The sequence below is a fragment of the Chironomus tepperi genome, unplaced genomic scaffold, assembly GCF_022539635.2.
Source record: "Chironomus tepperi strain 1889 unplaced genomic scaffold, CSIRO-AGI_Ctep_v1 contig_445, whole genome shotgun sequence".
NCBI lineage: Eukaryota > Metazoa > Arthropoda > Insecta > Diptera > Chironomidae > Chironomus > Chironomus tepperi.
In genome coordinates this window covers 1552574-1574114 of record NW_027226567.1, presented here as the reverse complement: position 1 = coordinate 1574114, position 21541 = coordinate 1552574, and the positions used below count along the sequence as shown (strand labels likewise).

Genomic DNA, 21541 nt, shown 5'->3' with positions numbered 1-21541 from the left:
AGGAATTGGGACTTAATCGAGTTGACAAGTTGAATGGCAAATTCTAGGAATGATTATCGCATCTAGATGACTTCAGGTGATATTAAACGATCTGAATGACATCAGTCAACCTTAATCGATACTTCAGTCGTCATTTGACTTAACCATACATCAAGACAAATTGAACAAGTTCACTCAGATTTATTTTAAGAATAATGCTTAATTTTGTGATTAATGTCAAATTTGTAGTTAGGCTTTCTTTAAACGTGTTGTGCCAGTTTTCTGTAGCTTGACTAGCATTTTCTAAATAATTTCCAGCTTAATCCATTCTAAGTGAGGTTTAGCCTTTAAAACTCTGTGGCAGAACCTTCTTCATTTGTGTCGCTCGGACATGTAAAAAAAGCCTCTTAAATGTACCAAAAGATCTATAAAAGTGAACAGGCTGGTCATGTTATTAGGCTGCCTGTGGAAACTCCATCAAGGCGACTCCTGTGGGAGGTCATGAATCACAGTTGATCTGTACGACCAGCGAAGTAAGTAAGGAAGATCTATACAGCCGAGTTCAATAAAGCTGATTATTCTCAAAATTTGACAGTTCCTTTAGAATAATTAATTATTCATTTGCTAGTCGACTGCATTAAATCGCTATAAATCCTTAAATTCTATAATGTTTAGTAACCACACTCAACAAAATATCCAAATAAAGTCAATAAATATCCCAAAAACATACACGAATAACTTGATAATGATAAGTATCTCCATTAATCGGCACATGCTGTAGAAAACTTAGCATAAAAATCAATGAAAACCACCAAATTTTCATATTTATTTTCACTTTTTTTCATCAACTTTATTATGCTTAATTATCTTTTATTACTTCTAACTTATGTCTTAATTCACAAACAGTTCAACAACAACTGACAAGTTTTCACCATAAACTCTTATTGTTAATAGAACAATTTCACTGATTCGAGCGACAGTTGTTGATACTTTAAAAACGAGAATGTACAAAATGTACAGAGAACATCAAGGTAAGTTGAAAAAAGTTTTTCACTTCTCATTCTACTGGACGTGAGAAATCGCCGGCAAATGTCATATTTTGGTACACATTTTCTTGGGTTTTTTGCGTGAAAATAAAATTATTTTTTAATAGAAAAATTGGAATAAATCACATACTAAGTGGAATTTGTAAATGTTTTGGAATTGATGTAGTTTAAAGCTGATTCTGATATGTTGGATTGACGTTTTGTATTCAAAGCTTTAATTTATCAAATTTTTGACCAAATTCTTCTTAAAAATGAATTTAGGAATTTATTGGACACTTCAGAATTGATCCAATCATCATGAATAGCGATTGCCAATCAAGTACGGTCCAAATGGTACCCAAGTGTCGATCTTGTGAGTAATCAATCTTGTAACTGCTCCATAGCAATCATAATTGAGTTTGTCGAACATAACAGAGTTGGCATGACCTGAATTTTGAAGCACCTTCACGTTAGACCCTACTGAAGACTGCCAATTCTTTCTCACAGCATCACTTATTCAAACTAAAGGGCACTGAATCGAGAACTTATAAAATCTGTCATCCACTTCTCTCGTCTCAATCTCTTCAATTTCAGTCCCCACATTATTTAATCCAGTTGAAGTACTTTGTAGCAATGGTGTTGCTTCAGATATCACATGTGTAGTATGATTCACACCTCGACCCGACTCCCAACATCTCAAAAAGCAGTCTTTGATCCAACAACATCCAATAAGCTTCTCACTCCACTTCCGATAAATAAAAGCATTGAAGAATGCCTGAAGTGGATTAACAACAGCAATAATGTACCAATTATACACAACAATACGTCCGATTGTATTCCTAAATGACAATTCCGGCCACATCGTCCACATCAAAATTGCATTGATAACATTTGGGAACCAACAAAAGTAGAAGATTATGATTATGAGAGAAAATTTAATTTTAAATAAATCATGAATTTGTCTCTCATTGTTTGTGTACTGTCCAAAACGTTGAATGAGTTGCTTATCAACTTCCTTGCTACATTGAGAATAGATAATTGGATTTACAATCATGACGAATGCAATTGGACCATAATTAACGAAGTAATTTGGCATAATACGCAAGAGTGCTGTAGCTGTGTCTTCAATGTCATGACAGCTACAAAAGATGAGAAAAAGAACGGATTTTATGGTTAGTGGATTTAGCATAAATTAGTAGTTTAGAGGGTATATGTGGGGCAGTGTGTTGATTTGATAAGTTTAATACAATTAATTAGTTCCAATGAATGGTAAAGCTTGAGAGCTTGGTCAAAATCAACCATTTACTAATGATACCAAGCAATTAACAGGCTTTGAACAAAACAGAAGCTGTCCACAATGAACACAACACAAGCCTATACTCAATACCCCTCAATGCAATCCCACATCCCTACCAAGACATCACCATCCACTTAAATACTCACTTAGCATCAGGAACATAAAGACTTGTTGTTCCAATGGCAGTCAATAAAAACGACACTGTCCATACAATGATGTGTAAGTCTCTCACTTGAACAGTTTTATTCCTTAAGGCACATCTCATGTTATAAGCATACACAAAGGTCCATAACCACGTCGCTGTGTAGAAAAGCTGAATAAAAGCCTGAATAAAAAAAGAAAAAAAGAATATTTTGTTGACACATTCACGGATGGATGATAAAAAGTTGTGTATGAAATGTTTGTGAGTCATTTAATTGATGATTTGGAGTCTAGTTTTGTGGTTTTATATCTTAGTGCAATTAGTGCTGGTGGTAAACAACTTGTGTGCTACGACACAGTTGGTCTGCTAGATAAAAAGTTCATGGATGTAATGTGTTGGTAAAATGATTCTAGTGAAGTGTGTCGTGTCCCAAAAAAGGTTGTCCACCACTTTCGTGGACAGTTTTAGAAAAAAGCCACAATTCACCGTCAAAAACAGCAGTCAAGCTGTTATCAGGACACATTGGGTCTTTATGATACTTTAATCAGCCATTTGTTTACAAAACATTGCTAACTTGTTCGGTCTATATTAATAGAATTATGTGTGCAAGTTTGCAAGCTCAACAAAGGTTAAGTCCGATTATGTCAATAAACTCTCACAGAATGACTTCATAATTCTCACAAAAAAACATTTTCTAATACAAAATAAAAGACTCACCGAAGTAATGGAACAAGACAAAACACTGACACTGTCGTCTTCGTATGGCATCTTTGGTCTCACAATACTCCAAATTCCGGTTCTCACGAGAATCCCAATCGATGCAAACATGTCTGAATATGCAAGATAAATTATAATTTTACGTCCGATGAGGCTTCTCGGTGTCGTTGCTTCTTGATAATTTTTTCTTATAAATATTTGATATATGGAACCGGAAATGCCGATTATTGACGAAATCATTGATATGATGATAAAGCTTTGTTTATTGAATTCATTCATTAAGTAATAACCGGAATTATCGGCAGTCCGGTGACAGCTGTGGAACAAAGAATTATTTTTGAGAGTAAATCCAAATGTTTTTATTGACTTTTTATGATGATTGCTCACCAAAACGTCTGAATTGTTGGATCAGCCATGATTATTGACCTCTAAAACTTAATTAATCCACAAATCTTAAGAAAATACCATTTTTGGTGCTTAAATGAACTCAATTAACTCAAAATAATAATCACAGACTTTAATTCCTCGAATGTCTGAACAGAACTGAAAACAAAAGAAATTAAATGTACAAATTATTCTCTGTAGAGAGCCAAACAACAACAACAGACGGAGAAGTGAGAGACTATGAAGCCATACATGTGATATTTTTACTATACTTACAAGTTTGATGCTCTTCTTGAATCACAAGATTGAGAATGACAAATGAGATCAATTTACAATTTGTAATTAAGATGATTTTAATTAATTAGTGCAAATGATTATACAATAAATAATTAAGTCTCGTTTTGAGGAATGTAAATTGAATGCTGATATTGATTTTTAATGTAGAACATAAGGCAGGGGATGTCAAACTATGCTCTGTGGACTGAGGTTTAATGGAGCGATTGTGAATACAGAACATACAGTGGAAGATGTCAAACTATGTTTCGCGGATTGTGATTCAAGGGAGCTACCTTAATTTGAAGTGGAATTTCAAGTGGATTTCGACTGAATTTTTGATAGATTTTGATCAAATTTCGGATGGATTTGAGTTGAAATTGGGAAAAATTTGATTTTAATTTTGAATGAATTTCAGTTAAATTCAAGTGAGGCAAGACAACATTTCTGCTATAAAACATGCATTTCTGTGTCGCGACACAATCCCAAATTTGCAACTTAAAAAAGTTTGAGAACTACTGACCTATAGAATCACCTGAAATGTGAGAATCGATGTGAATTTTATTTCTCTTTAAGAATTCTTTGAGAGCTAGCACCAAAAGAAATTCAATACGAGGAACTGCAATTAAAGTGATTCGAAATAAATGTTTTATTTATCAATAAACGCTATAAAAATTGATTTTTTTTTCCGCAGTGCAATAATTCTTGGAAATTGTTTTACCTTGCTGGTAGGTGATTTCAATTGTAAAATTCTGGTGAAATTGTTGTTGATATGATAAGCCTGAGCAGTACATCATTGTCGAAAGTACAATGCTCCCGAGTGAAATTGACTGTGATTAATCAATTCTATGTCTTGTTATAGACTTGATATTTTATCATTAATTCATGAAAAATTCAGCAATAGTCAAGTTTATAACTAGACATATGTTCTATGAACTGAAACCTGATCTCCTTGAGGTTATGTCGTTGTTTTGACACTGTGACCGCTGATTATTGACCATTGCAACCGAATGCTTCTTAAGTTACTGATTTATATCGAAAGTAATCGGTTAAATATGCATTTAGAGAGGATTTTTGGATAAGCTAAAAGAATCACAAGAGTTTATTCCAATTTGACCTACAACTACATTGTATTAGAGCTGCCTCTCATAATTTACAATTCAAAATCTCACGAGATAATTTAAAAATGCCGAAAAATTAGTAAAAAAATTAATCGCATCGAAAATAAATGAGACACAGCAAATAAAAATCACATACAAATTTCTTCTCTGATAACGAAATTATGAACTGTGTCAATTTATTTGAAGGTCATGGTTGGATGCATGATGCCTTCAAAAAGGCTGATTGTAATGAAATTTAAAATTGAGTTATTATTGAGAGAGCATATGAATCATATAAAGGAGATTATGAAATATTGTCACAGTAGGATTGGGTAAAGGGGAAAAACTTGGCAAATATTACAACAAGATATGAATAAATGAAAGTATAAATAAATTATATCTTGGGAAGTACCAAAATTATTGAGCGTTGACTAAAGTTAAATAGTTGCACTTGCAATTCTCGAGTGAACAAATGAGGAAGACTTCGCCAAGTAGCTTTATCAGGCTCCTAATGAAGCATCTTAGGATCTGTTTACAAAGAAGACCAAAGAATTCCTGGATTGGATGTGTAGAAAAGAACGCTAAAGCAGTTAACATTCCGAGCTGGCAGAAGTTCTCGAAGGATAGAGCCAGCTTTAGATGCTTCTAAGCGCATCAATGGGCCCATGCCAACCAAGGAAGTAATTAAGTAAATGTACAGCATTTATCATGTGCTTTCAACATGTTTCAACAATCCGTTATTCTAAAAATCACTCAAAAAATTACAAAACCCAAATTATCGTAACGGTTGATAAAAATTCAAATTTTTCGAAAACCGCCAATTCGAACTACACTTCCTCATAATCGAACGAAAAGTATATACCGATTACTAGGTTTAGAGTGTTAAATATTTCTTTATTTTTAAAAAAAAAATAGAAATGCTTAATTAAAATAGTCATAATTTAAATTCTAATTTATTAAGTGATTAACATATAACAAAATTAAGTACAATGGAATATTTAACAAAGGAAATATTGAATGGATTTGACAAATACAAGGTTTGTGCAATATTATCCACCAAAAATCATCCGTGTCCTTATTTTACAATTGATTTGATTGACATAAATTAATTTAATGAATTAATTTAATATTTTACAGTATTCCGCAAGGGATACGAGTCCATTAAGCATATACATTATGCATCCGTTTTGGAATTGGATTGTTGAGGTAATTGAACAAAAAAAATTTCATATCGATAAAAATTGATAATAATTCCTAATTAAAAATCATTTGTTGATCATAAAACTGTCAAAATTTATCATTATATCCAGTATTTTCCACGATGGATTGCTCCAAATTTGATGACATTCGTTGGTTTTGTATTAACGGCAGCTAATTTTGTAATTCTTTCGTATTATGATTGGGACTTTTATGCTCAAACTGATGATGACTCACCGCCTATTCCACATTGGTTTTGGCTTCTTGCTGCCTTCAATATTTTTTGGGCTTATACATTAGGTGACTATTTGTGCTGATTCTGTCAGGATTTCAAGTTTTAATAAATCTTTTGTGTACATTTCAGATGGCATTGACGGCAAGCAAGCTCGTCGAATCAAGTTGAGTGGACCGTTAGGTGAACTTTTTGACCACGGCTTAGATTCTTATTCAGCATCATTGATTCCCATTTGTTTATACTCTGTTTTTGGACGTGGCCAGGAGTATTCTGTCGAGCCGATTAGATTTTATTATGTTCTACTTACCGTCATACTCAACTTTTACATTTCACACTGGGAAAAGTACAAGTAAGTCTTTACATTTGCCCTAATTTATGTGTTACTTCACCTCATTATAAATTCAGTGTCTGTATGAGTATATTTAGACACATGTAAAGCCATACGTATTTATAGTTGACATTCGTGACATTAATTTTGAATTATTGATTTTTATTTTAAGCACTGGAGTTCTTTTCCTTCCGTGGGGCTATGACTTTGCCATGTGGGGGAGTACATTGATGTTCTTAGCATCATATATATGGGGATGCTGGATTTGGAGAGTACCTTTGTTGGGTACGGGACTCTGTTGTGGACATTTAATGGGTAATGACTCGAAATTGAATTTTTTGAATTTTTGACAATTTCCACTTGTTAATCCACAGAATACGCATTGCATATCACTGCCCTAGGAAACATTCCAGTTGTCTTCTACAACATCTACCGTTCATATGTTGATAAAACAGGGAAAATGCGAAACTTTATCGAATGTAATCGACCATTGGTTCCATTTACAATCTTTCTGTTGCTTTCAACAATTTGGGTGCATTATTCACCAACAAATATCGTCTACAATCATCCAAGAGCTGTTTTTCTACTCATAGGAACAATATTCAGTAATATAAGTTGTCGATTGATTGTCTCACAAATGAGTGATACAAGATGTGAAACAATTAATTGGATTACACCGTACTTGGCCATAGCATGTTTCGGATCAATTTTTATTCCGAGACTTGAAGTCATTTTCTTATACTCAATATTATTTTTATCGACATTTACTCATATCCATTACGGTACGGTTGTGGTTCAACAAATGTGTGAGCATTTTAATAGAATTTGCTTTGGAGTTACGCTTCGGCAAAAGAAGGAATAGATTTTGTGAGTGAGTTGTGTGTAATGTGGAATTTTGAGTATAAAAATTGTTGAAAAAATCTTCAATCTTAAAACTAGAATTAGACAAGAAAAAAGTTATGATTTAGACATGTGCGTCAAAAAAACATGCGATAGTCTTATCACCTGTCTGCAATTTACCACATCGAAATTATGATAACATAATCTTTAGCGATAATAGTCCAAACAATTCTAGAATTTTGACTGAAGTGCTCTTATCACTATGAAAATTGGGTAATTAGTATTCTCAGGAGATTAAGATATGCGCATATAATTTTGTAAACAATGATTAAACTCTTTTGAATGTTGTAATAAGCTTCAACATGACTTTGGAATATTAGAGCTTAGCTTTAAACTTAGTAAACTTTATACAAGCTGCTACAGAACTAAACTAAATTTTCATGAAAATTCTAGTCAGAATATGTCATTTTGCCATTAAATTTTATGATTGCGATCATATTTAATTGTTGTGTAATTGACAATTGTGTAATTGTTATCGGAACATCTGTCGCAATTACAGTTCAGTCATTAATTGAGCGCCTAGAAACATATTGTATTTAAATTTGTAAGTTTAAAATTTACAGAAATTTTTAAAATTTTCAATATATATTAAGCAGCATTTCTTATTCCCTAACAAGCAAAGAGACCGATTCTAGTTTCCTTAGTGCTTTATCCTTGCTACTTAGCTCTTTGCCCGTCAGGAATTGTCATTAAATAAAACCTTATCTAAATCACAAAATTCTATTAAAATTTCAACAATTTAAAATCAAAATTCCACAATTTTTCTTATTTTTCTTTCGAGTGATGAGTAACATTGCCATATATGTATTTCTAAATTGAATTGTTGTAGAACCAATTTTATTCTTATTAAGTATTAAATTTGAGGCAAATACACAATAAGACAGCCAGGGAGTGGGGTTTGGGTTTAAATTTTAACTTAGCGTACTAAGCAGAGCTCGAAGTCGACTCAAAGTCGTTTGAAAAATAATCCAATCGGCTTCAAGTGTGTCGACTTCTAGCTCTGCCTTAAAGTGTCTTTGCCTTAATCATTTTCTTCATTTATCTATAGAATATACCAAAGTTAAGTCTAAACGCTTTGAAATAGTTATCTAGTTCAAAACTTTTTAATTCCATTTTATGATTTTCATACAAATAAACTATCCCGGGCAGCACATTTTAGTTGTTGTGGCTCCGATGCGTTGCCAAGTTAACGTAAGGATACCTTGACAACACCGTGCTGTTCGGGTATGATATCAATTAAAGATAATCAATTAACTATTGTTATAGACCTTGACCATGGCATAACGGCTTTACGTAACTAATTTATAGTACCTACATATTTATTTTAAAAAGATGCAGAATCTTTGCTGCCTAAAGTTTGTATCAATGAAAAAAATCAATAAAATTTTTAAAAATATTTCTAGTTTGTTTCTCAAATTTATAGCCGACAATCACATAAGAAAAGTCCAATTTTTACCATATTTAACCGTATACAAATGTATAACTGTCGATCTTGATCGTCTGATTAAAACAATTGACCATAATAAGATGATGTCAAAGTCCTCTACAATAATCACATTGATTGATCATAAAATACTTCCAAGGACAATATTAATACAGCTTATTCTTATATGCCAGTGGTGGACAACCTTTTATTTATTTCGGCACACCTTGATGATAAGGTTCGACTGAAACTGCATACGACATAATATGTCGTAGGATTTTCAAACATTTCGGGCGACATTTAGGTTGTCCACCACTGTTACAGATGCAGTCAAGCATGGAACAAAAATGACGAATCAACCTTGTTGACATGTAAACAATAATGACCTTGATACTTGCGTCATTAAATAATGAATTTAATAATATCTGCATTAAAAGGAATGATAAGACTGAATCAATCGTTATCAATTTTCATGATGCGTCAGTTTTAGCAAAATGGATATAAATGGAAACGCAGAAAAATGATATAAGATTTAATGATAAGATATTTTTAAACATCTTTTGACATCCATCCGTGATTTGTGTGTGCAGGAAATTTAGCTAAATATTTAATTGCAGAGCTCGAAATCGACAAGGATATTGTAAGGAAAAGTCAACTAAACTCCATATATAATTCGAGTCGATTTCGAGCTCTGGTTAATAGTAGTAAACAAGCAAGGATAGCCGATGAATTGCATGCATGCCGTAAAGGCTTGCTAAAGACGAAAAATGTAATCGAAATGCGATTTATCATTTTTGGAACTGGCCTTGCATCTAGTCAAGTAAAGAAAATTTTTAAATTTGTATGAAATCTAATCTTTATTTCCACTTTATTGTTTGTTCTTAATTGCTAAATATAATATCTTATTTTACGAGATAGATCAGTGATACTCAAACTATAACCCTCGTAAACCGAGCGACACAAGTTAAGAATGCTTCGTCACGAAACTTTAAAAGCTTCACTAATCCTCTTTTATTAACACCAAATGGAAGCAGCCTATTTATGGTAGCCACATAGACGCCCGCGGAGGCGAGGCAAGGATATATCAGTTTATTTCAATAAATTCTAGGTCTAATTCACTCTTTAGCGGTTTAATATGCCCAAGTTTGTATAGTTTGAGTACACCAAAATATGCTATCTTTCGAACCAGAGTTGTCTCCTATGCCAAATGCAGTATGCTCATCAGAGAAAATAATCATCTCTGATTGACAATTTGCTAATTAGTGGCAACTCTGTTTCAAATTATTTGACACTTTTCACCAAGCACTTTCACATAATTAAGGTAAGTAAAAGAGAGCAATCTGAATAAAAGCCTCATGACTTTTGTAAATTTTCAAAATATTAAGCCTATACTTGATTCAAAATATACTTAAATACCTAACTTTAAATAATTTAGAATCCATTTCCGAAAATAAACCTTAACTCTAATAGATAAATAATGCAGACATATTATTCAGTCACTGGTACACAAACTTGATATGAATTCCTTCGTCTGCCGGGTCCGCAATTTTCTGCTGCACCCAAGAGAATAAAATCCGTTTTATATTGCTCAATGTGGTCATTACTTAGCTCATTGACATTGTCATTATTCTCAATTGTATTAATCAAGTCTCTTTCGTCTTCACTTTCGTCCGGAATGTTAGTATCTCCTAATACGCTGCTATCAATGCCCAAGAAACTCGTATCGATTGATCTTTTTGATATTTTCTTAATCACTTGCGGCACTTGAATTGCAATTGGAACTGGCTTTAAAATTTTAAGAATTGGAATTCTTGTTATATTAGACGTAATCTGCGCATTATTATTGGACTTGGGTTGAATGTTAAGAACAGGTTGAACGCTTGCTAATGTACTTGATATATCAACATGATATGGTGCTCGTGATTCTATGGACGGCTCAATAGTCGATGTATGTATATAATTATCCATCTTATACTTTGAATAGTCATCTTCATTATGGCCATTCACTTTTGTAATTTCTTCTTTCTTTTTCTCATCATTCGACTTAATGTTTGACTTTTTAGCTGATTGAAGTAGCAAATTTAATAATGATAACTGCGGATCATTCGGTTTTGGTATCACAACAAGACTAACATCATTAAATTCCAAATGTACATTAAATTTTCCACTTTGCTGTTGATTTATGTAGAAAATTTTTCTCTTCTTTGTTGGCTGTAAAGTAGGTTGCGGTGAGGTCGGTGACATTGAACTTGCATGATTTTGTTCGAATGTCTCATTCTCAACTGCATTATTTTCCGTTGTTGATCTTGCTTCAACTTTATCAATCACATCCACTTTATTTTCATTACTATCATCACATAAAGCCACAGATATTATGAGGAATATATTCACAAAAATTAAAAAATTCATTTTTAAGTTCACGAAAAAGACGTCCACTTACATAGACTTTTTATGCTAAAATGCGAGACAAGAAGCATTCTAACTGTTTATTACGGGCTCTCCTCCTATAAAAATATCCAATTGATTTCTGTTTCACATCTCTCTCATTATACTCACAACTTATATATATTTTTTTTACATTCTCATCTTCATGTTAATGCTAATTGGATAAAGAAATGTAAAGCATGTTTCGGTTTATCTCTCAAGATGCAAGAGTACACGTTTGGAGAGGTTTTATATTGTGGAAGGATGCTGCGAAAAGTTTTTCGTGATCATAAAAGTTATATATATATATTTTTTTACTGTGAATCGTTTTGTTGTTAAAGTTTTATAGCAATTATCTCACAACGTATTGTTTGGTTCATCAATAAAAGCTATGTGAATGCTCGCATCTAGACTAGGAATTGAAAGCTACATATAGAAGTTTACGGATGAGTTGTATAAATTTGAATATTTTATGCAAATACGAATAGTAAATAGATTTATTATACGATAAAATAATTAGGTATCTAATTTTAATTGATCAATTTTTTCAATAATTATTTGGTATAAATTGCTTGAAAATTTCGACTACTTATTAATTTTCCCTGCTCAAATTCAGTTGAAAACTACAGATCCAACCAACCTTACCTCCAATCAGACTAGGTATGTTAAGAACTTCAATCATATTTAGAATCAACTGAAACTGAGTTAATATAATGCTGTAACTAAAAGACGTAAACACATCCCGAGTGGATAAAAGTAATTTAAATTATCGACCCTGCATATCTCGCTATCCGTACAAATCAATTGTGCTCCACAGAGCTTGAAGTTGACTCGAATTTTCAATAAAGTCGAGTCGATTTTTTCAAGGAAGATTCAAGTTAGCTTCCAGATAGGATGATCCATGATATCTCTCAGATTCTTCTGGAAGTTAGCGGCATCAGTCTTTTTTGGATGTACCCTGGAAAACCTATAAAGATACTACCAAGATAGCTTTTATAGCTTAGTCTAGAGAATGCAGGTCAAATAATAAATAAAATATACAATAAACAGAACTCAACACGCTCCGCTTTTGGTTTAATCTGATGGCTAGCCGAACAAAAAGCTTTTCAACTTCAAGGCATATCATTCTTCGTAGCAAGGGTCGGACAATATCGTCTAAAATGATAATTTAATTGATATCAAAAACCTCATTTTATCAATGGTTCGTCCGAATTTGTAGGCCGACAGTCTAGAATGAATAATAAGATGCAGCTCAAAATTGCAATCATGTGCATTTAAAATACAGGGAATGCAGTCCTGTGGTTCTTGTCCAAACCAACATATTGAAATTGTAACATAAAAACATAATTGTATTCCAACATTAATGATTTTTACGATAGCTTCTAAGCCTTAATTTGTTCTATAGATTTGAAGTTATTTGTTTTGGTCAAAATGATACAGCATTTTAACACATTAGTGTTTACCTTTTAATAGCATGATAGTATTGAAAATTTAAGACACGCTTAATTGCATGACTTTTGTTATATTTGCAACGGTAAACTATTATTGAATTGACCTATTCAGGAAATTTAATCCAAACTACTTGATGCGACTTATTTTCATTAAAGAAATCTCAAGACACAATTTCAATTCAACAATGGATTCTCTGAAGATCGACCAAACGTAAATTAAAAATGTCATGGAACATTAATTCAATAATCCGTTACAATTTGATCCATGAAATTAAATCAAGTCTTTGACATCTTTAACAATTAAAATATTCAATACCAATTTAATACTCCATATTTCAATGCCAAGGTATTCATCAGTTTCAAGCCACGTGTGACTTGAATTTGAAATTTTAATGATGAATATTTTTAATATTATGCTAACGTATTTTTAAAATTCAAATGAACTTTTATACATAAACAAATGATTTCGAACTTGTACTAAGGAACAGATGGTCGATCGTCTTGTTTATTTACTGCTCAATGTTTTTGAAATAAATTTTAAAAGATTTTAAAAAATAAAATATTTACACACAAATTTTAAATTTAATTTTTAAAAAATTTGAAGTTTAATTTGTAAAAGTCTAAGAATTTCAAGTTTAATGTAAAGTGAAATGCTTAATTGTGTAAATTTTTAATGTTTTTTGTTATTGTTTACTAAACATTGGACTGTAAATTTGATTTCCATAATTTAAATCAATATTTGGCACAATAATCATTTTGAAAATGATCATAATCGACCATTATTAAGTTCAAAAACTTTCAAATCATCACAAAACATGAGCAATTCAGTAAATCCCCAAAAAATGCCGAAACCAGTTAAGAAAAAGTCCCAATTTGAATGCACAATGTGCAAGAAGCAGCTCTCAAGTGAAGCACATTTCACAAAGCACATGAACACAATTCATCAACCAAAACAGTTCATTTGTGATTTTGATGGTAAAGTCTTTAATACAAAAGATTCACTGCGACTTCATATGTTCAATCATCGAAAATATTACAAGATAAAATGTGAAGTCTGTAACAAGGAATACAAGACTGATCAATCAATGAGAAAGCATTTAAGGACTCACTTTCAACAGCATCAATGTGACTTGTGTGGACAGATTTTCAAGTATAGAAGATTGCTGCAGAATCACATCAAAGCCATACATGAGGAAGCATTGACGGTGCAGTGCAAATGTAAGTTGATCTGGATTAGACTCTAAATAATGATTCTGACCCTCAAATCTCCCATTTCAGACTGCACAAGACTCTTTGCCAACACAACAACCCGCGATTCCCATCAACAACTTCTTCACAAAGACCAAAAAGAGAATCAGAAAATTTTTAAATGCACTGAATGTGCTGCCGGCTTTGAGATGAAAGAAGAGCTGAGAATTCACAGCTTTATTCATTACAATGGTACAATTCACACTTGCCTTGACTGCAATCAAATTTTCAAGAAGAAAAAGCTGTTAAATATTCACATGCAGAAACACGAATCGACTAATTTTGTGTGCAGTGGATGCAATCAAACTTTCAAGTACAAATCAAATTTGAATAAACATTTAAAGAAAGGTAGATGTAAAGTAAGGAACGAGGAAGATGAAAGTGATAAATTGAATCAGGAAGTTGCAGAAATTGCAAGGCAGCAGCTAATTAATATAACTAAAGATTATTCAAGGTCGGTCGTTGTTCCAACAAAAGATGAGGAACAAAAGAAGAAATTAGCATTAAAAGCTCCAAAGGTAGATAAAGTTGAGGAAGTCGTTGAACCTGAAGAGGACATTGACAATCCGGAATCCCAAGAATCTCAACCCGAAGACACATCACAGCCGAAAGACATCACAAAAAGGACTTATATCAAGAAGAAAACAACAAGAACTCTCAAACCTGACACAACATCACAATACGAATGTGACATTTGTGGACTTACGTTCCAAATCAAGTGCAAACTTCTCTCCCACATCCGACTTCATATTTCATCAGTCAGGCATAAATGCAAGTTTTGTGGCGAAAGTTTTAGGAGCATGAAGAACCTGCACACACATTCCATGAAAATCCATGGTAGAGGAGCTTATGGAACTGTCGAATACAGCAAGTTCTCAACTGAATGTGAAATTTGTAATAAAGTTTTTAGTGCTGAACGTATAAAGGCACACATGGCACTACATAATTCACCAAAAATAATTTGTGATCATTGTGGGAAATTCTACAGAACAAAGACAGCACTGGAATATCACTTGTCAATATCACATAAGGAGGAAAAGAAGTTTACATGCTCAGTTTGTGGCAAGAGTTTCAAGAAAATGTCAATTTTGAAGCAGCATGAAGAAACCCACAATCCTATAAAAATATTCATAAAATGTGAAAAGTGTCCAAAAATTTTACAAATGAAGCATTTAAAACTACACATGGACATCCAACATGGAAATAAATACAACGAAAGGAATCATCACTGTCATTGTGGCAAATCATTTAGGTACGAAAAGCAATTAGAAAAGCATAAGGAACAAGTTCATGAAGCAAAAAATCGAGGAGCAATATATCCATGCACAGAATGTGACAAAACATTTACAAGACGACAGGAACTAAGGAATCATTCATTTATTCATTATAATGGTCCTGTCTTTCAATGCACAACATGTCAACTTAAATTTAAGAAGAAGAAACTGCTGTATATCCACTCTAGGGTTCATAACGTAGCAACTACAAAATATCCTTGTGGACAATGTCAAATTATATTTAAGACGTGCGGTGGAAGAAGGAAGCATCAACTGAAGGTTCATAAAGGTGTTGATAATGTTATTGAAATGAGTGAAATGTATACAGTCGTTTAAGAGATTATTTAGTTTAAGGATAATAAAGTATATTGAATGAAAATAAGCATTAATGGTATTTTACTAGTTAATTATAGTTCGAATCCTAGATTGTGTTCTAATCGCTCTAGCAGCTAACTCAAGCTTGAGAAGCTTTATATGTCGATATCAGAGCTAATAGGACTCAATTTTGGAAATGCTTCTACTAAAGTCAGGATTCCACTGTTTGGATTTGCTCTTATGGATTCCAACTATTAAAAGGCTACTGATTCGGATCCAGATTTTATGTCTCGGCAATTTAGTTACTGACTTACTAACGGCTCGTGACTTACTAAACTCGCTGGTTAATTGTCAACATCCACCACAGATCAGTTGCCAATAATGATGATTCTTGGTAAACGACTATGTCTACCTCTGTTGCAGGCTCTGTTGTCTCATTCTACAAATTCTCAACAATATTTTAAAGATACAACAGAAATTTCATATTAATTAGTTGTCCCATTAACAATCCAACTCATTAAGCACGAAGAACTTTAAAATATATAAGAAGTATCATCAACATGCCTCAATAGTCCAAAAATACCAACAATTATGTCATAAATAAATACATCTCTTCTTTATTTCAGTTAATTCTATAAAAATAATAAAAAAAATTCTTCTTGCATTCTTCGACTACAAACTAATTACAATAAGTGCGATTACGGCAATTATCTTCGATCATTTTCATTGAATTATTATTATAACTAACGAGTTCGCATTCTGAACACAATGTCTCTAGCTTGCTAACTAGATATAAGTATAAGTTTTGTAATTACATAGTTGATTCTATAGAATGATGAATATGTGGATCAGTTTCTACTAGGATATTAATTATAACTTAATATTTATTCAATTTATCATGAAATTTATTGAAAAATGTGTTATTAAGCGAAATGTCAACGCATACTTATTTCTGGAATGCATAATTAGAGTTGCGGATAAAGTTGGTCAAGATACGTTTAGAATCTAGATTTCTGATGTGTGTGTGAGTTCCTGAGTGACATGGTTTTGTCGTCGAATAAGGTAAGCAAACTATCATTTTGATGAAATTATTAGGACGATGTAGCGGTGTCGAGTGGCTTTATTGTGCTGATTTGAATATATTTATTAAGATTCAAAGGACATCGGTAGTAAAATGGTGGACCTATATTCAAACCAGATGAAATACTCGGGAAACTATGAATGTCAATTCAAGCTTTAAGCTTAGATTCAAAAGATTCAAGTCCTAATTAATTCCTTAGAATGTTTCCAAGACGATCATAACAATCACTTCTATATAATCACTATAAAATTACAAAAGCAATTGTAATTCCTTCCTTAACTCATAAATTAGAACTCGTTAGCATATAAATTATCATTAATAGTATACACAGACAGATCAGTTACTTTAGAAGTAATATCAATAATATTATAAAGTAAATCACAAAGTTATAGTCAAGTATTAAATTCACTGGATAGTTCTAAAGTCTCACGTTATAAGTCGACATTCATCGATCCATAAAGGTCATCAGAGAAGATGATTTTGTTGTCACAGGAGTATATGAAGGCGTCACGATTCACTTCCGTAATCAAGCTTATAAATAATCATGTTCCAATTAGAGATTCCACGGAGTAGTTTTAAAGGTCATTGCTTTGTATGTCCAAAATTAAACATAGGAGATTCACAGTTTGTTAATATAAGAAACAGATTCTTTCTTCGCATGAAACTGATGTGCTAATTGCTATTAATTTCCTCCGAAACACACATAATCGCCGTTATAATTTACTTAATTCCAACTTCTTTCGGTATGTAAATTGTAGTTAATGTGTGCTCCCAAATATGCTTCGGATATTTTTCCGGGAAATACCATTTATCCTCAATTATGTCATAAATTTCGATCTTCGTTGCTGTGTGGCGGAAGATGTCTGTGAAATAATTTGTGGAATTAAAATTTGGTAATGAACTCTGATGAATTTGGGAATTTTATGAGTATGTACAAATATTATCGATTATTTTGATATCTTAGTAGAGCTCGAAGTCGACTTGACTCGACTTAAGTCGACTCTGGTCGGCTTCTCGACTTTGAATGTTTAAAAACTTATAATAACTCAAATTATGTTTACAATAGTGAGAAAGGATCTAGTTTGGCTTCATGAGGATATGTGAGTCATTATATCTGACAAGAGATCTTGTCCAATACACTTTTGACTTCATAGACATGGCTGATCAATATTGTATACAAAAAAGCTTTGTGTGTCATCAAAAAATAGCCTACAAATCTACACAACTGTCAACTCTAATTTCCTAATTTCATGCCAATTTGATTTCCCAATTTGTCAATACCCAAAAACACCAAAAAATTTCCCAATTCAATACATAAATCACAATGCAAGTAGAAAAAAGTCAAAACAAACTCACCATCCGTCGCAAATCCACCAATGACATAAATTTTATTATTAATCAGCGTGATTCCAGCATGAAATCGTGGCGTGTGTATATTCGTAATTGTACTTATAGTTGATGTTTTTATGTCATAACATTCAATGGCTGAGACCAATCTTCTTTGTCCATCAATTTCATTCCATCCACCACAAATGTAAATCTTTTTATCAACACGCAACATTACATGATCAGCACGTGGCGTTAAATTGCAGATTTTTGTCCATCTGTCTGTGTTGCTGTCGTATTGATAAAATGACTCGAGGACATTTCCATAATGATCGATTCCGCCAGATATGAAGAGGATTTTCTCATGACTAACACCAGCATGTTGTGAACGATATTCAGGTAAGGATGTAAGTATTGTCCAGCTATCAGTATTCACATCATATCGTTCAGCAGTTGCTACATTTTGTCCTTCATTATTCTCCAAATGTCGTTGAAAAAGACCTTCCGAATGTCCACCAACAGCAATGAGTGATCCCTCAATGACATTCAACGAGAATCGACATCGATCGAAGTTCATTGGCTTAATTGTACTCCATTCGGACGTTAGTGGATTATACTTGAATCCAAATGGATGCACATCTTCATTGTCTAAATTAATATCGTAACTACCACCAATAACATAAATGCAATTATTTAATACTGATATACCATATGATCCCTGCTTAATATGTGGTATTTCCGTTAAATATCTCCATGGCTCTTGGATTGATGGCAATGATGATGAGTCGCTTGATGGAAATGAGTATGTAATTTCATTTGTAATACCAGTCATTTCAAATCCACCAATTTTTATTATTGCCAATTCCATTCCACGATGATTAAGTAATTTATTGTCATTTGATGATTTTGATGTGTTTTGGAAGGGAATTGTTTGACTCCATACGGCAGTGTATAATGGATCGGATCTCTTAATTTCTAATGCTTTCATGACTTTCTCAGCTTCATTAACTGGAATTTCCTTAAAATTTATGTTCCTCAATATTCTCGGTAAATTTTTCAAGTCATTTCCGCACTTAATCAACCAAGTTAATGTAACTCGAAGAATTTCCGCCTCTGAGCAATCAACAGGAAGATCACATGACAATAATTGCTCAATTTGATTGTCTTGGAGTCTCAAAAACTCTTCACTTTTAGAAATCTCAGCGATGTGAGCACAGATGAACTTCAAAATTTTATCACGCAATGAAATCAGCGAATAGTTTTCAGCAATGATGAGCATATCGATGCAATTTTCAGTATCAAGTTCACCTTCAAGGAAATTAAGGCAAGCGTCAATCACAGTTGGAAGTTGAAAATAATTGGCGGCTGATAAGACTTCTTGGACATTCATTAATGATAATTCTAACTTGGCAGTGTAAATAAAATTCAGTACATTTTCAATTCCAACAGCTGAGATACCGTCAATTTGAATTTCGGACTTTTCAAGCTCAAGGATTTTTCCATTTGCTGTGAACATTGCTCGAAAGTAGTCGGAGCTGGCGGCAAGGAGGAGTTTGTGGGCCTGAAATTAGATTGGAATGGGAAATTTTATGGATTATTTTTCAGCAGGCTATTCAGGATGTTTGTAGGGCCATGTTTTATGAAATTAGTGATTGATTCAATTGTATCTCTTTCAAAAAAGACAGAAGGATGATCATGGACCAACGGTAAGACGAACTATCGAAAATTAAAGCAGAAGGACAGGTGAATATTTGGACAGATGGATTTATTGATACACAGACGTACATAATGACAGTCGAGCAAACGGACAGACCAACAGTCGGTCAAACAAACAGAATGACAGACGGACGAGCAATCTGAGCGTCAAAATCGTCCCTGTCTATGTCAAAATAAACTTCACATGACAAGTCACCCTGTTGAGTTATCGATTCATGTCCATAAAGTCACCCTGAGTCTGTTTACCAATTTTCAATTACTCAAGCACTAATCCACTTCACCACTGAGCCACAAAACTCTTAACATTTAAATCTTCTTGAAATTAATAAACAAATTTCCATTAAATTGCATGATCACTTTTCTATCCACATTAAGCTACACGAGCATGCCCTACATTTACAATATATCACTTTTTGCATTGCATTTAGCCGCAAGTTATTTCACAAATTCCTTTAAAAAAATTCACAAATTTCATAATCCCGTCATTTCAGTCATTCCAGACAGCTGTCTTTTGTTTGTAATTCACATTAAGATTCACCGAAAAAAATGTTCATTTTTCCGAAATGCCATAAACAGTTTGGAATGGCAACAGCAATAAAATAATCTCTTTTTTTTTCATTTACCACAGCATTAAAAAAGTTAAAAAATTTTACACAACAATAACAATGGAATAAATAATGCAAAGCAGCACAGTAAGTAACTGATTTGCTTACATTATACATACACACATTTCTTTATGAGGTCATTGAATCAAGTCACAGTCGTTCACTCTCATTTCATGACCTACATTAACACTTTTTTAGTACTTCCTATTGATAATCATCCTCACCTGAAATGTCTTATCACCGGACTTGATAACAATATCAAATAGCAATGACTTTGATCTCAACTTTGAAATTTCAGCCATTGTTTTTTGGAAATGAATGGCATTCATGTCGTATTTCTTTTTATGGTCATCGAAATTTACATCACTAATTTCAAAATTTTGCATTTTTAGGCAATTAAATGACTTTTTAGAAGATTAACTTCAATTTTATAAGCACTGGATGTGGTCATTCATGAGATTTTGATGAGAAAGTTTCACTTAAATTAATATAAATGCATTTAAAATTTAATTATTTTACAGAAGTCTACTTTTTCACTTTTAAGATCACAGAAGAAAAGTTGAGAACTGACACAATAAAAAGCTGTACAAAATGTTTTTACTTCATTTACAATGTTTCGTTTGATGTTTTTTTAACACAAATACATACAAAATTTTTGATACGTATGCAATTAAATTGTTTTTGAATGAAAATTGCTGAAATTAACAAATTTTAAGGTATAAAATCAATGAGAAAATTTAAAAAATCATAAAATGAGAACTTTTCAATAGAAACTTTCAACTGACTGTGATGAAAAGTCATCAAATTTAGTTGATCAACTCACCTGTTGTAATTCTACACTGTCACAAACTTCAGCTTACGTTTTTCGTTGCGTAAAACATGAAAATAAATTCAAATGATCGCAGTAACGGTTTGCTTTTCTTAACAAGAAAATATTTCAGTTCACTTTCAAAATTTGGAGTTTAAATTTACAAAATTTGTTGTTTAATTGAATTTCTTTAGTTATTTTTGGACATTCATATAGATCAGCTAGTAAAAAATGGGAATTGAAGTCCTTGCCGTCAGATTTCTTGAAGTAACATCATTGTCGTTGATTTTGCT

The 21541-nt window shown here is 32.6% G+C and overlaps 5 protein-coding genes across 6 annotated transcripts; 2 read left to right on the top strand and 3 right to left on the bottom strand.

Annotated features, from left to right (window-relative positions):
* Window positions 1-795: 795 nt before the first annotated feature.
* Window positions 796-3689, bottom strand: LOC139098113 (G-protein coupled receptor 143-like). Its single transcript, XM_070650234.1, has 4 exons — window positions 3548-3689; window positions 3161-3476; window positions 2448-2626; window positions 796-2143 (listed from the first exon to the last, which is right to left on the bottom strand). Exons 1-4 carry the CDS (start codon window positions 3574-3576, stop codon window positions 1522-1524), a joined length of 1146 nt encoding a protein of 381 aa, XP_070506335.1. The 5' UTR covers window positions 3577-3689; the 3' UTR covers window positions 796-1521.
* Window positions 3690-5768: 2079 nt separating this feature from the next.
* On the top strand, window positions 5769-8973 carry LOC139098373 (ethanolaminephosphotransferase 1-like). Its single transcript, XM_070650547.1, has 6 exons — window positions 5769-5954; window positions 6055-6123; window positions 6228-6414; window positions 6479-6698; window positions 6850-6992; window positions 7052-8973. The coding sequence occupies exons 1-6, from the start codon at window positions 5907-5909 to the stop codon at window positions 7537-7539; spliced, it is 1155 nt and encodes a 384-aa protein (XP_070506648.1). The 5' UTR covers window positions 5769-5906; the 3' UTR covers window positions 7540-8973.
* Window positions 8974-9836: 863 nt separating this feature from the next.
* LOC139098271 (uncharacterized) lies at window positions 9837-11837 on the bottom strand. 2 transcript variants are annotated; one of them, XM_070650407.1, is made up of 3 exons: window positions 11557-11837; window positions 11441-11504; window positions 9837-11347 (listed from the first exon to the last, which is right to left on the bottom strand). In XM_070650407.1, exon 3 carries the CDS (start codon window positions 11242-11244, stop codon window positions 10489-10491), a length of 756 nt encoding a protein of 251 aa, XP_070506508.1. In that variant the 5' UTR covers window positions 11245-11347; window positions 11441-11504; window positions 11557-11837; the 3' UTR covers window positions 9837-10488. The 2 variants fall into 2 exon arrangements, with proteins under 2 accessions (XP_070506508.1, XP_070506507.1); XM_070650406.1 differs by having other exon boundaries at window positions 9837-11504.
* Window positions 11838-13423: 1586 nt separating this feature from the next.
* Window positions 13424-15746, top strand: LOC139098188 (zinc finger protein 91-like). The gene is made up of 2 exons (XM_070650313.1): window positions 13424-14093; window positions 14154-15746. The coding sequence occupies exons 1-2, from the start codon at window positions 13691-13693 to the stop codon at window positions 15731-15733; spliced, it is 1983 nt and encodes a 660-aa protein (XP_070506414.1). The 5' UTR covers window positions 13424-13690; the 3' UTR covers window positions 15734-15746.
* Window positions 15747-16329: 583 nt separating this feature from the next.
* On the bottom strand, window positions 16330-20976 carry LOC139098235 (kelch-like protein 26). Its single transcript, XM_070650365.1, has 3 exons — window positions 20665-20976; window positions 18150-19680; window positions 16330-17656 (listed from the first exon to the last, which is right to left on the bottom strand). Exons 1-3 carry the CDS (start codon window positions 20824-20826, stop codon window positions 17514-17516), a joined length of 1836 nt encoding a protein of 611 aa, XP_070506466.1. The 5' UTR covers window positions 20827-20976; the 3' UTR covers window positions 16330-17513.
* Between the last annotated feature and the right edge of the window lie 565 nt (window positions 20977-21541).